Source organism: Aplysia californica, unplaced genomic scaffold (genome assembly GCF_000002075.1).
Source record: "Aplysia californica isolate F4 #8 unplaced genomic scaffold, AplCal3.0 scaffold00965, whole genome shotgun sequence".
Lineage (NCBI taxonomy): Eukaryota > Metazoa > Mollusca > Gastropoda > Aplysiida > Aplysiidae > Aplysia > Aplysia californica.
The window spans coordinates 92973-105681 of record NW_004798235.1 but is presented as its reverse complement, the minus strand read 5'-3'; the positions used below and the strand labels follow the sequence as shown (position 1 = coordinate 105681).

The 12709-nt window shown below is 39.3% G+C and overlaps 1 protein-coding gene across 1 annotated transcript; it reads left to right on the top strand.

Annotated features, from left to right (window-relative positions):
- The first annotated feature begins 881 nt into the window (after positions 1–881).
- On the top strand, positions 882–12369 carry LOC101847695 (McKusick-Kaufman/Bardet-Biedl syndromes putative chaperonin). The gene is made up of 7 exons (XM_005110909.3): positions 882–1001; positions 4242–4520; positions 5350–5527; positions 6183–7252; positions 8772–8953; positions 9987–10097; positions 11569–12369. The coding sequence occupies exons 4-7, from the start codon at positions 6202–6204 to the stop codon at positions 12037–12039; spliced, it is 1815 nt and encodes a 604-aa protein (XP_005110966.1). The 5' UTR covers positions 882–1001; positions 4242–4520; positions 5350–5527; positions 6183–6201; the 3' UTR covers positions 12040–12369.
- Positions 12370–12709: the final 340 nt, after the last annotated feature.

The following is a 12709-nucleotide window of genomic DNA, read 5'->3' as shown; positions in this document are numbered from 1 at the left end:
AGAGAGAGAGAGAGTTAACTAATAGATATATTGAAAGAAAAAGATTGACAGAATTTGAGCACCTTCTACGCGATTTCACAAAACAGTATTGGACAGTCAGTCTACCCAAGCAGGGCAACGCCCCAACAATGAAAAGCGCCTTTTTAGAAAAAAAAAATTATAGTCTTGAATGAGAAGGTGCGCGAGGTACAGTAAAATCGTGGCGGGCCAAGAAAGAAAACGCGATCCAAGATTCACCTGGTACTCAAGCGCCCCAAGTAAAATCAACAGTTGAGGATTTGGTCCTATTGTGAATGAAAGGAGAAACACGACGTAGTTAGCTGGGTCAACACTTGGGAAACACTGTTTCTAAAGTTGGCATTGTTCTGGCATTAGGCTGACTTGGGCAACAGGGGATACGAGTTCGGAGGAAAATTTGGGGAGGGGCGATATTTTTTCAAGTACAGTATCATTGACTCCATGACCCTTAGAGATTCTTCCATACCTACGTTTTCAACCACCTGTTCAATAATGTAGTAGTTTACTTTAAAAAGTAATATGCACTTTATTTGTGTCTCGCTGTCTAATCATAAATAATGAATAATTAATGATAAATATAATAATTAATATTATATTATTTATAAACATACGAATTATTTGACAAATATGCAAAGAAATAAATAAACAAATAAAAAAATCTACATTGAAAATACACGTATAAAATGATTATCTTCTTTTAGAACGATTAGGCTTATAAAAACATTCCCCAACAAACTCAACAAACCTATGAGGCTATGACGTACGACCACCGGTGTCTTTTTACGTTTTGTTTCCTCCACCCTTTATGGTGGTTTTGATTTTTTAAATTTTGATCCCAAGGGAAGCTACTCTGATCGGATTTCTCTTAGCCTACCTCTCTTCCATTCCTTTGCTTTTGTTTCACCTTGCAAATCTGTTAGTGTTAGCATTACGAAACAGTAAATAAAGCTATTCTAAAGAACTTTCAAGGAAGCCATGAACAGGTAATACACTGGTATTTTAAAGATAAGTCAGCACTTTGTTGATACGATTTTCTAGATCCATAGATCTAGATCTAGATATATATCTCTAGATCTAGATATCTAGTTCTACGACAATAATGATAATGATGTTGTCCAAAAAATAAACCGGCGGACAATTTCTCAAGTTTCTGAGATGATTGAGATTGCGTTCGGCCTTCGGCTTCGCCTTCTGTAATGAGAGGATAACTGCTATCTAATCCTAGATTCTACTTGTTAGTCTATTTTCGTTGGTTTCAATACTCACTGTTTCGAGCGGGGAACGATGAGTGTGGGTCGTACAGGTCCGGAGCCCCATCCACTGTGTCGACCCACCAGTAGCGTCGATCCCTGTTCAGACTAGGTCACTAGGTTTTAGTCGTGGCTCGGAAGGCCAGTTTAACCGTCGCCGTCTGTTTATATACCCCCCGTGCTCTCTTATTCTCCTACACCCACTAGGCTACACTGAGTCTGCTCACTTATTTCATGTGATTCTGGCTTGTCTGGTGATCACAGCGAACCATAAACCACACCTTCCTTTTGCCTCTGAACTTCGCCTTCTTCAGAAAATTCAATTCAATTCATACTGCTGCTTCATGCAGCATCATATAATCTATTGCAAGGGCATGGTTATTTTTACATTCGTTGAGGTAACTTTTGTGATGATGTGACTTGGCATTCATTCTGGTTCAGAAGACTTTAAAACTTGTAATTTGTATTTGACTTGTAACCTGACTTTGTTGCACGTAGATTTAGCCTCTGCCTCTATATATTTGAAGTTTATGTAGACTTCACTTTTGTTACACCACAGGTAGCACAATAATTCTAGCTAGATCTAGATCTAGATCTTGATTTAGTAATGTAAGAACAAAAAGTGCACTTCTTCAGACTAAGTCGAAGACCTCCCCTACCAGCCACCAGTCCATCATCATCAATACCTCGCTCTAAATTTGTCAGGTGGTTTTAGTTTGGTTTAGGACAAGGATGCAGTGTAGTCAATTTACTCCATTACCAGCCTCAGGTCGTTGGTAGGGGGATTTTTGGAATATAATTTTGTGAAATTTAATGATTGAAACAACTTTAAGTCTTAACTCTTGTCCTGCGTCTGTGCTGAGATGCGAATCTTATCAGCAACCGATTACGTTGGACGTTCTGGGCAGGCCGCCGGGGTCACTCAGTATGTACAGTTGGTGCACAGGGCGCGCACCGGGAAACATGTGTTTTCGCCATGAATACCGTGGGAGTGTGTTAATCGATGATGAAAATAACGCTCTATCTTTCATAGCTTTCTATTTATAAAGTGTTACAAACTCATGAATTTTATAACCCCCTCTCACAAGCTGATAAGACATTACGAGTAGTTACGCCCATTTGAATAACCTTTCTAGACGCTCTTGTTATGAATGACCTGAGGTTCGAAAGGGGATATAGGTCAATTTCCGAATGTTTTGCACTCAAATTGTTCTTTGTACCTGCACAATGGTATTCAAACTATCAAACAAGCTTATTTTTTATCAGGTAGTATCATTTCATACAAAGTCAAGCTCATTTGAAAGATTTTGTTTAGAAAATGGATGTCTTGTTTCCTGACTATCCTTTCGAGCTCCTCATGTCTAAGTGGGTCAATTTCTTCTATAATTTCATTGGAAGAACATCTAGAGCTACCAACTTGGCGTGTTTTGAATGAGACGTATGTATGCCTCGATTACGAACCAACGCAGACGGTTCTAGAAGAAGGCCACAAAAGCACACAAACTCAAGCACACACACTTGACCTGCGTGAATGGGGATCCGACGCGGGACCCGAATTTCACGTGAGATGATGCTCGGCGCGCGTGCGCTGAACCAGGGGCTAGACTGACGTGGGACCAGAAAGCAGGCCAGGTGCCGAAATAGGCTTATCGGGCGACATAAACCCGGCCCCTGCAGGACGAGGGTTAAGGTCACTCTCTTTCTGGAGTTCAGATTATAATACTGTACCCAGTGTTGTGTACCGTTTGACAGCGGCTATTTGGACTCAAGTCTCAATAATATAACCTCCCATGGCTATTCGAACTCAAACTTCAATGAGCGAGCGCAATCACTGCGTGTGAAGCAGACGGGCAATTCGACCGTGGCCTTCCTTGGTTTCTACGATCTGGCCAAAATTTTCAACACAAATTAAGAAAAGTATTAGTGACGTCAAAGTGAACAATAGTTGCAAAATCTCAATTACTACACAACAAAGGAAAACAGGAAAACGGCTATCTGAGCTCAAAGCAGTGGAAAAAATTGAAAATCAAAGTTTCAGAACAAGAAAGGATTAGATCTATAACTATCAGTAGGTAGTCTAAACCCGCTTTAATTTGACGAGAAAGACAAAATCATTGATCAGTTGGAAGTCCAGTTAGAAATTAAGAAGAGAAAAGTTAAAACCCTTCCAAAGGGAACAAAAGTCAGTCTTTCAATTAGTGGTCTGAATGAAAAGCTTTTCCAACAGCATACTTCACGACATGATGTTCAAATGAAATCAGGACAAAACAATACGTTATATTCTTATAGTGTTAGACAAGCAACAATCCTTCTGCAGTCTTTTAAATGTAAATCTGTGATTCTAGTGTAACTACGTGTAAGAGACAGTGTATGTGTGTGTGTGAAAGAGAGAGAGAGAGGGGGGGGGGGGGGGGGTGGAAGAGGGATAATTTACTTCTTGCCTGTGTGAACCATGTTGTGGGTATGTGTTGAGACAACTTTTAAACTGGTTGGTTTTCATGTTGTGATTCATGTCGCTCTCTTGCTATTTTGATAAACTAATAGACTGATGCCACTTTAAGTAGTTTATTTGTTTGTGCTGGCTGAGTGCTGATGTTTAAACCATATTATATAACTTATAACAGTAAGACGTCCATTGAGGTGTGTAACGGTTTCTGTGCAGATCATCATAATTCTATATTTTGCACAATTTGTCACATCTATTTATTTATATAGTGTAATGGAAAGCTCTGTACATATAATGCTCTCTCGTTTTTAGGTAAATGGGGGATTTGGGTCTGAAGCTGGGCACAAAGAGAAATAGAAGAGACTTAAAAATTACAAGCACCATCCTTACCACCCTTTGAATTTTCAAAATTATTTTTTTGTGCTGTGCATTAGCTGAGGAACACCATGTAATCATTGTTTCAATGTCACAGCTAGAAAGAAAAGGGACAGCTTTAAAGGAATAAAATCTCATTTTCTGTTCTTCAGGTATATTCAGGTGATTCTCAACCACTGAAAATGGACAAGGTTGGCCGATTTCTCAGAAATAATGTTGTGCTATTGACTTGTGGGACTGTTTTTGCTGGGATACATTTTGTTTGGTACCACATGCAATTTGACGAGGACTTTGTACCTAAGAGACAGCAAAAGGAGAAAATCGAACTTGGTTGGATTACTTTGACGGATCCCAACACTGAGAAGAAAGAGGAAGTCAAGGAAGCACAGGAGTGAGAAACATTTAATCATGGAGAAGAAGGAAACGACGAGGTTTGTTTTATTTAAGTAGGAAGTTAAATTATGAACTCGGCAGTTTAAAAAGAATTTTGCAGCTTTGTTAATGACTGTTTTTTTTCTTCCCCTTTATTTATTTTTTGTTCTTTACTTTTGTGAACTGGTTTAAAGAGAAAAAAATCTTGAAACATATGACCACATCAAAATAGAATGATCACTCTCAGTATCTTCTGAGGAAAGAACCTGTTGTGATTTTTTGCCTTTTGGACTCAACAAATGCAGCTATAATTTCACCCTGTCAAAATCCATCCTCAGATTCGTCCAATGTCTACTATGGGACCACCCGTATGAGACAATGGACCATTTTGTGTTACTGATGCTCTTTCATATATTTTGTGTGAAGACTCACTTTTGTGGGTAGTTGGCGAGTGCTCTGGTGTGGTATGATTCTTCTTTCCTAGCTATCAAACATCTATTGTCCTTATCTCGCCTTCTTTTTTATTATGCTTGTTACTCTCTTGTAACACCTCTAATCTTCGGCGCTCATTCTATGGCCTTATACAGTTGCGAGTGCAGTCAAACGTCTACTAAAAACTCACTTTAAGAACACACTTTAAATTTAAATATAATTGGACCTAAGGGGGAAAGCTCGTGTATTGCTTTTTCGAGAACAACAAAAAGTCATAGTTCACTGACCAAACTGTTTTCATCTGCATTCAGTGGACACATTCCATATCAATTTAGAATATTACAGCGTAGACTCACTTTCAGATCATATATTGTCATGTGCCTATAGATTGTGTTATTGTTGCCTAGTTTTGAAATTCTTCTTTGTAATTTTTATGATAATGTATTATATCTGCAGGGGAGCACTTTTGATGTCATATCGTCGACTGGTCACCTGGGTTAACAGAAATAAGTTTTTGTCCCTGGTCATCTTTGTCAGCGGTTCGGCAGTAGCCAGTGTGTTTGTTCCAAGAGATGTGACTCCAACAGCTTCGGAGCGTGTGCAGTGGAGGAGGGGAAAAAAACTTGCAGAAAAAGTAAGCTTTGTCTAGTGGTGCAGTCACCCTATGATTTGAAAAGCTGGTAATTGGATGTTCTATTTTTAAACAGTTACCCAGTGACTTTTTTATTGTTTTAAGGAAGAAAGTTAAATTTGATGCTCTTCTCTTACTCAGGATTGCAGATAGGTGGGAGCAATATGTATGACAAAAGAACAATTTCTAAGAATATATTTCCCCTCTTTTTTGGTAAAATGACTCTGTGAAATGTCACAGAGGATTAATAACAAGGGAGCAGATGCTGGCCTTTACTTTGCCCGCCTCTCATACCAAAGGTTTCACTTCTATGTTTTCTATTTTCGGTTGGTACCCGCATGATCAAGGGATAAATTTGGGTCATATTATGAAAGCTCTCTGCCCTGTGAGGTGTAGTGAGGTTGGCTTGTAGTCTTCTGGATAAAGAAGGAAACCTGCCTTAAGTAATCATTTCTCAAAAGAAAGTTGAAAAAGAGCAGGCCTTTCCAGACAGGCTATAGTATAGGTCCTAAATAAAGAAAGACTTTTTTCTTTGCTATGCTTTTTGTTATATATATGTTAATTTGACTTGTCTCATCTCTTCTTAGAATGTTAAAAAAAATCAAGATATGTATTCTTGATAAACATTTTCATTGTGTGCTTCTGTACCATTCTTCAGGACTCACTATGAACTGAACATGTCTAGAATTGAGAGGAAACAAGAAGGACATCTGAGCTTCCACACTGTCAACTCCCCAGAGAGTCTTAGGGCCCTGCGCAAATTTTCGGTTCTCCTGAAAGCATGCGCAGGGCCCTGTGGGAAAAATCATGTGATTCGAAACAGCTGTGGAGGTCATGTGACGGTGACAGGCTCGTGTGCCAGGATACTGTCGTCATTGTCCATCACCAGACCAGAGCTGAAGTTGATCTCGGCGTCTGTACTAGCTCACCTTCAGCGCTGTGGGGATGGTGGCCTCTTCATGGCTCACATGTGCACACAAATCGTCTTGCTAAGTTCCTCTCTGGGATTTCAGTTTCATACGATCAGGGGTTTGTTGGAAACATTTCTGAACATCATCATCTCCCATTTACAAGAAAGTGAGTGCAAAGTAACAGTGAATGTAGATTTTGATAAGTTAAGTGTTTTGCTTGCGTATGTTCGAAGTGTGCTTTCTTCCAAGTCGTTGCTGAATTTGAGTTTTTGTGACTGTGATAGTTTGAGTCGTCATGTTGTGAAAGTGTTCCTAGAGTCCGTTCCCAATGAACCCGATGGTTTCAGGTGGAATAGTGATAGAATATATTGTATCTCCGTAGACAATCAGCAGTTTTCATCCACCTTTGTTGAGCCTGGCATTTTGCTACTCTATCCTGACTGCCCTGTTGTAAGGGGTTCTCAGAAGCTCTGGCTGAAAACTCACCCAATGAATGTAGAGACAAGTAAAAAACTTGGAATTCCGGAATCCTCCACGTTTGTCAAAGTAGCATTGTTCACGTGCTCCATGTCGGGCGACTTGGATGAAATGGTTGAGGCCCATTTTGAAGTGACCAAGCACCAAGAAGAGCAGGTGGAGGCTTCAGTCGTGACAACCATGCTGAGGCTGTGTGAGACCCTGGAGGCGTGTGGAGTTGGGATTTTGCTCTGTCAGAAGGTCATTCACCCCAAGGTCAAGGCTGCGCTGAGGTCTAAAGGGATATGCTTCGTGGATCGACTTGGCTTTCATGTTGTTCCCTACCTTCAAGATTTGACTGGTAAGTGTTTTTGTTTCAAGACTTTGAGGGACTTTTGGAAGTTTTTGTACTTTTTGTCCTTTACTTTGGGCTATGGGCACTGACTGACCTTCCATAAAGTTTGCTTCATTTACTGTTTTACCATACTTTCCAACCTGTCCAAGTTGGCAAATCCCCCGGGGCGGTGCCACTGACAGAAGTGTCTTTTGGCCATTCCCAAGGGGGGGACATCTCTCGTTCTAATGCACAGTAGAATTGTAAATGGGCTCATCCAACAATGTCATGCTCATAACTGTGCTTGAGCTACAACAGGGAACTGCTGCTTTTTCTTTCCGAATCCTTACTATCGTCCTTTTCCTCTACTTCCTTTGAATGTTTGTCACACTCTTGTGACCCGCTATTTCCAGGGTGCCTTGAAAGTCGAAACAGACTTTGTGCTGTTGAAGTTAGAGAGGTGAGCAGAGTAAGCCCGATTCCCTGTAAAGACTTGTCTGTTGACATCCACCCCTTGGCGCTCATGTGACCTTATGCAGTTGTGAGCGCCGTAAAACCTCTACTAAATTAAAAAAACCAAAAACAAACTTGTCCAAGTTGGCAACCCATTGTCGAGGAGAAAATGGTCATCAGAGCCATGTCGTTGTATAAATGAAAGGGGCAAGTGGGAAATAGTTGTTTGGACAGGTGCTCCTTCGAGCAGGTTCAATTGTATATATATTTTTGTCTTGATTATTAACTTTCATAATCTAGGCAAGAAAGCATTTTTTCATTGCTTTGTATGTTGGGTACAGTTTGTTAAAGATCTGACTGGCACAGGGAAAAGGTTTGAAACCCGTTTTCTTGCCCTTTTTAGAATACTTTTTATATTTGAGGTCTCTTATAAAGAGACTTTGTTTTGAAATAGCTTTTCTGTAAGCAATGGGGTGGGGCAGTTTGTGCTCCAACAACAACAACAACAACATGGTTGGTATCAGGGGTGACAGCTGTTGCCTTTTGTTTGCTTTCTCTACCACTGGCCTTTTTTTTCAGTTTCATATTTCTCTTTGCCTTCTTGTTGTTTTCCTATTGAATCTTTATTCTGTTTACTATGGACTGTTGTATTTATCTTTCTATTCACAGATTAATTTTTTATATTTTTATGAATCCTTACTCTTGACCACATTTTTGATAAAACAGATGGTCAATGAAAGGGGAAAGTGTACCAGTCTACACTCATAGTTTTAAATAACTTTTAAAAAAAAATTGATCCCAGAAGGGCAATTTGGTTTACAATGGCGAACATACATACGTATATGTATACAAACATACAAAATTATAAATACGTAAATAATACATATATAATATAAATACATACATAAATACACAATATCATACTGATACAGAACAATTTCACAACCATGCCATTGCTGGTTGCCACTGTTCTTTACCAGGTGGTGGATATGATTTTATGATCACGTTGTATAGGTCTGCTTTTTTTCTGCTTTGAATTTTGGATATGATCACTTTGTTTAGGTCTGCTTTTTTTCTGCTTTGATTTGTACAGGTGCGCAGCCTTTAGCTTCAGTTGTGAAATGGAGTGATCTTGAGGGCTCTCTAGGATGGGTTGCTTCGGCTACACACAGAGTACAGTTCGACAAGAGTTATCTCCTGTTGTCTCGCCCTGACTCCCCTGTTGTGACATTTGTCTTATGTGGCCCTTGGGAAGAGAAACTTGTTGAGCTCAAGGTAAGAACGCTATGAAATACTTAATCTGTGATACCCTTGAAGGTAGTGAGAAGCTTTGGAAAGAGTATGATAAAGAATAAAGTGGCTGTGGTGAGATGTAGTTGAGCTAAGTGATTCATTTATCCTCTCTGTACTACAATAATGTTGTGGCTGGTTGCCAGTTGCAGAGCTTTTTTGGTCATTTGGTCAAAAGTTGAAATTGGCATAGATGCCCAAACCAAGTTTGGTCCATTTTCAATGATTGATATTTCAAACTTACTGGGTTTCTGAAAATTGTTTCAAAGAGAAATAATTTATTTTTGCCCAAAAATGTTTTTCTCCGACTTACTGGAGATATAAAGGCAGCGATTAACAGGAGCACAGCTGGAGTCTGGAGACATGATTTTTTTTGTTCTAAAACTGATGGCATTTTGTTACCTGCTAGGATCCCTGCAAAACTACAGATAGGGTTGAAGATGGTATAATAATTTGGTGAGAAGGAATAGATTTTAAAGATCCACCAACTCAGCACTGGAGCTGCAATCCTCTTTAAAAAAAAAGAAAGTAGCTCCCATGTATGTCTATAATCAATTCTATACATATATGTGTAACACGTAATTCGTTCGTTGTATTGCCTAACTTCAATGACTAGGCAAAGAGCTCCACCCTGGAGCTGATTTTAAAAAAAATATTTGAAGAAGAACACGATTGAAGTAAAATATATCCCCCCCCCCCCCTTTTTTTTTTTTGAAGTGCCTTACCTAGAGTGCAATATATGGGGTCACAGTGGGGTTGCAAGTAGTCTTACAGAAACAGGAAACTGGGTTTGGGTTGTGATCATCGTGCGTGATGAGAGGTATTGGGGGGGGGGGGGGGGGGGCAGTTGTGTTTGTTTGGGTTGTTTTTTTTACCAATAGCACTCACAAGAAAAATGAGAAAACAATGTCCTGCTTCTCCAGAATTAGTCAAACATCTTTATGTCTTTACGTCTTTGTGTTTATCTTCAGCTAAAAGTTTACAAGTGTTTTTGTTTTTTGTTTTTTCTCTTTCACAGTCCTGTGTCAGATCAGCCCTCCGAGGTCTGGGAGCCCTGATGAGAGAGAGGAAGCTTCTTATGGGTGGTGGCTGCTGGCAGGTGTACGCTTCCCAGGTCCTGAAGGTCAAGGTCGGTGAATAATTTTTGTCATGTTGATTGTGCTCATGTTTGTTCTCTCTCATAAATTGGATTTAATTTAGGTTTCCGTCCAATAGATTTATAATGCTACTGATTCCACTTTGATAGAAATTGAGTTTTATGATTTGCATGCTCTTTGGGGGAATGAGCTGAAAAAGGAAACACACCAGGAAGGCTTATGTTACGAATCTTGAAAAATTATCTTTATCTCGGGGAGAAGAGATGGATAATTTTAACCATATATATTTAATTCATAGTGGGCTTCACTCATTTTGAATTCTGTTTGTACAAACTATCAGTTGCCTACCACCTCCTTAATGGTCTAAATTGTGTTGATAGTAATGTAATACATGTAGAATTACGATTTGTTTACCACAGTAGCTTTTGTTTAACACAAAGCTGTTTAATGCTAAATTCCTGTTTTCACTAAAGGATTTCAAATCCCCATTTCTTTCCCTCTTTATTCTATGCATTCCAACTTCCCTTAACGCTCTAAAAAATTCCTGCAGCTCTGGCATTTTGGTAATATTTGACTATTTTATCATTCCTCCCAACTGATTCACCCCCTTTCCTGTTTTTTTGCTCACAGTAGCCTATAGTTGTCAATACATGTGACACTACATGCTTTTAATTGGTCTAAACCTAACCCCAAATCAAGTTTTTTCTACCCACTTTCCATGTGCAATGGGTCGTAATAGAATGGCTTTGTTTCACGTGACAGTGAGACAACACAGTGGAAAGCTGCAAACCATCCCTAATTTAATGGGAACGTCTGTTTTTCAAGGCAATTCCATGTTTTATTATTTGTTTTTGTTCTAAATCTGCAGTTGTGAGGAAATCATCAAGTAAATAGCTATAACCACCTATAAACCTTGTTCTGTGCCGTGAAAGCATTGGACTGAGGTTAAAAATAAGATTTCCCCTCAAAAATTTTTTTCAAAGGTTGGCAGCTCTGCATGTTCTATCAATGACTAAAGATAGGCGACATAAGGTGATCTGAACAGTGAGAAATGAGTGGTCTCCCCTTTTTGTTCTTTTCAGTACATGTAGCACTCTGCTTAGTACGGAGAAAGTCTCTAGCCCTGTGAAGTTCGTATTATCAGGGTTTTACTGTGGTAGAAATTTTAATTGCATTACCGAGTACTTTAATTTTTAAACTGAAATGTGACGAACGCTTTCATTATGAAACTGAATGTTCTTTTCTTAACTTAAGATGAAGGATACATTGTGGCGTTTGTCCTATCCAGCCTCAGTTTGTGGATGGTTTGCATATTTTCTAGCGTGGTTTGCTCCTTCTCTCCTATCAGACATTTATCATCTTGATCTCTCCTCCTTTTTTGTGTTTGTTGCTCTCTTGCAACTCCTAGATTATCTTCGACACTTATATGACCTTATTGTGTTGTTCAAGTGCAGGAGAACTCTTACTAAAACTAAACAAAAGATTTATGCTCTTTTTCAATAGGTCCTGGAACAGCTGAAGTCTCTGACTGAAGAGTTGTCTTGTTCAGAAGGGCAGGTGCTGAAAGCTTTGACTGTGTTCAGGGCAGCTCTTCAGTCCTGGGCCCTCGGCCTAGCGGAGGAGGACACAGAGAGTCTTCTCGTCGACCCGACCTCATACCATGCGTGGAGAGTACCCAAAGGGAAGGAGGAAATGCTCTCCTCCGATCGACTCGCGCCTTGTTGTTGCGGAATGAAAGTTACAAGTTCTGGGAATCTGTCCGAGTTTCAGTACGTTTCTGTGGGGGAGCTTTTGACGACTTCTGATCAGTTTGGACTCGGAGGGCCTGTACTCTCCGAGAAGGTGGAGGAGAGACTCGAGGATTCTCTCGTTGTTCTTGACAGTTATTTGGCTATGACGTCAGCATTGAAGCAGGCTGTGGCCACTGCTAACTTAGTTCTGTCTATAGGTCAGGTCATTGTGGACAGGAATTAATGACTGCTTTACTTTTCTAATGAGACCCTCAACTTGTTGACATCGACTGTTCTTTTCAAAAATTATTATTCAGAATTCAATGAGTGTGAGAAGAGTGGTTGGATACGTGCTGACTGTTTGTTTTTTTAAGTGTGTAAAATCTTTATTATTTTTTTTTGTAAGTGATTTGTGTGTGGTAAACAAAATGATCATAAAGATGTTCTTTGTAGGCTACTGTTTTTTGTGATGTCAAGAGAATTATACATTTTTTTGTGTGCATTGTTTTGAAATATTTGTTACTGCAACCACTTTGTTTGTGGTGAATGCAAAATAAAATAATGTTTCAAGGAATTGTGGTTATTTTTTCTCAATATGAATTGTTTTTCGTTCTCCAGTTTTCTAAATTTAGATTATATTATCGATCCCAGTTGATGAACTTGTCTTTCTATAGTTCTTACAATACAAATCATTGCTTTTCACAGTGTTTGTAATTGTCATTGCTGTTGAGTTGATTCATGGAAAACCCATGACACAAAGACACAGGTTCCTCGGATTGAGATCTCAGTCCCAATTTTTTTCCCTACCTGACAACATACATGGTACTCCATAATGACCGTTAAAAATAGGATCAAAATCATAGCATAATATATATACTGTTCATTGTTCGTCAAGCTTCCTATTAATTATGGTG

Coding starts and splice junctions, on each gene's coding strand:
- LOC101847695 (XM_005110909.3), top strand. CDS start 6,202: ATGTCTAGAATTGAGAGGAAACAAGAAGGACATCTGAGCTTCCACACT. Junction 8,954..9,986: donor AGAAACTTGTTGAGCTCAAG/GTAAGAACGCTA, acceptor TCTCTTTCACAG/TCCTGTGTCAGATCAGCCCT. Junction 10,098..11,568: donor CCCAGGTCCTGAAGGTCAAG/GTCGGTGAATAA, acceptor CTTTTTCAATAG/GTCCTGGAACAGCTGAAGTC.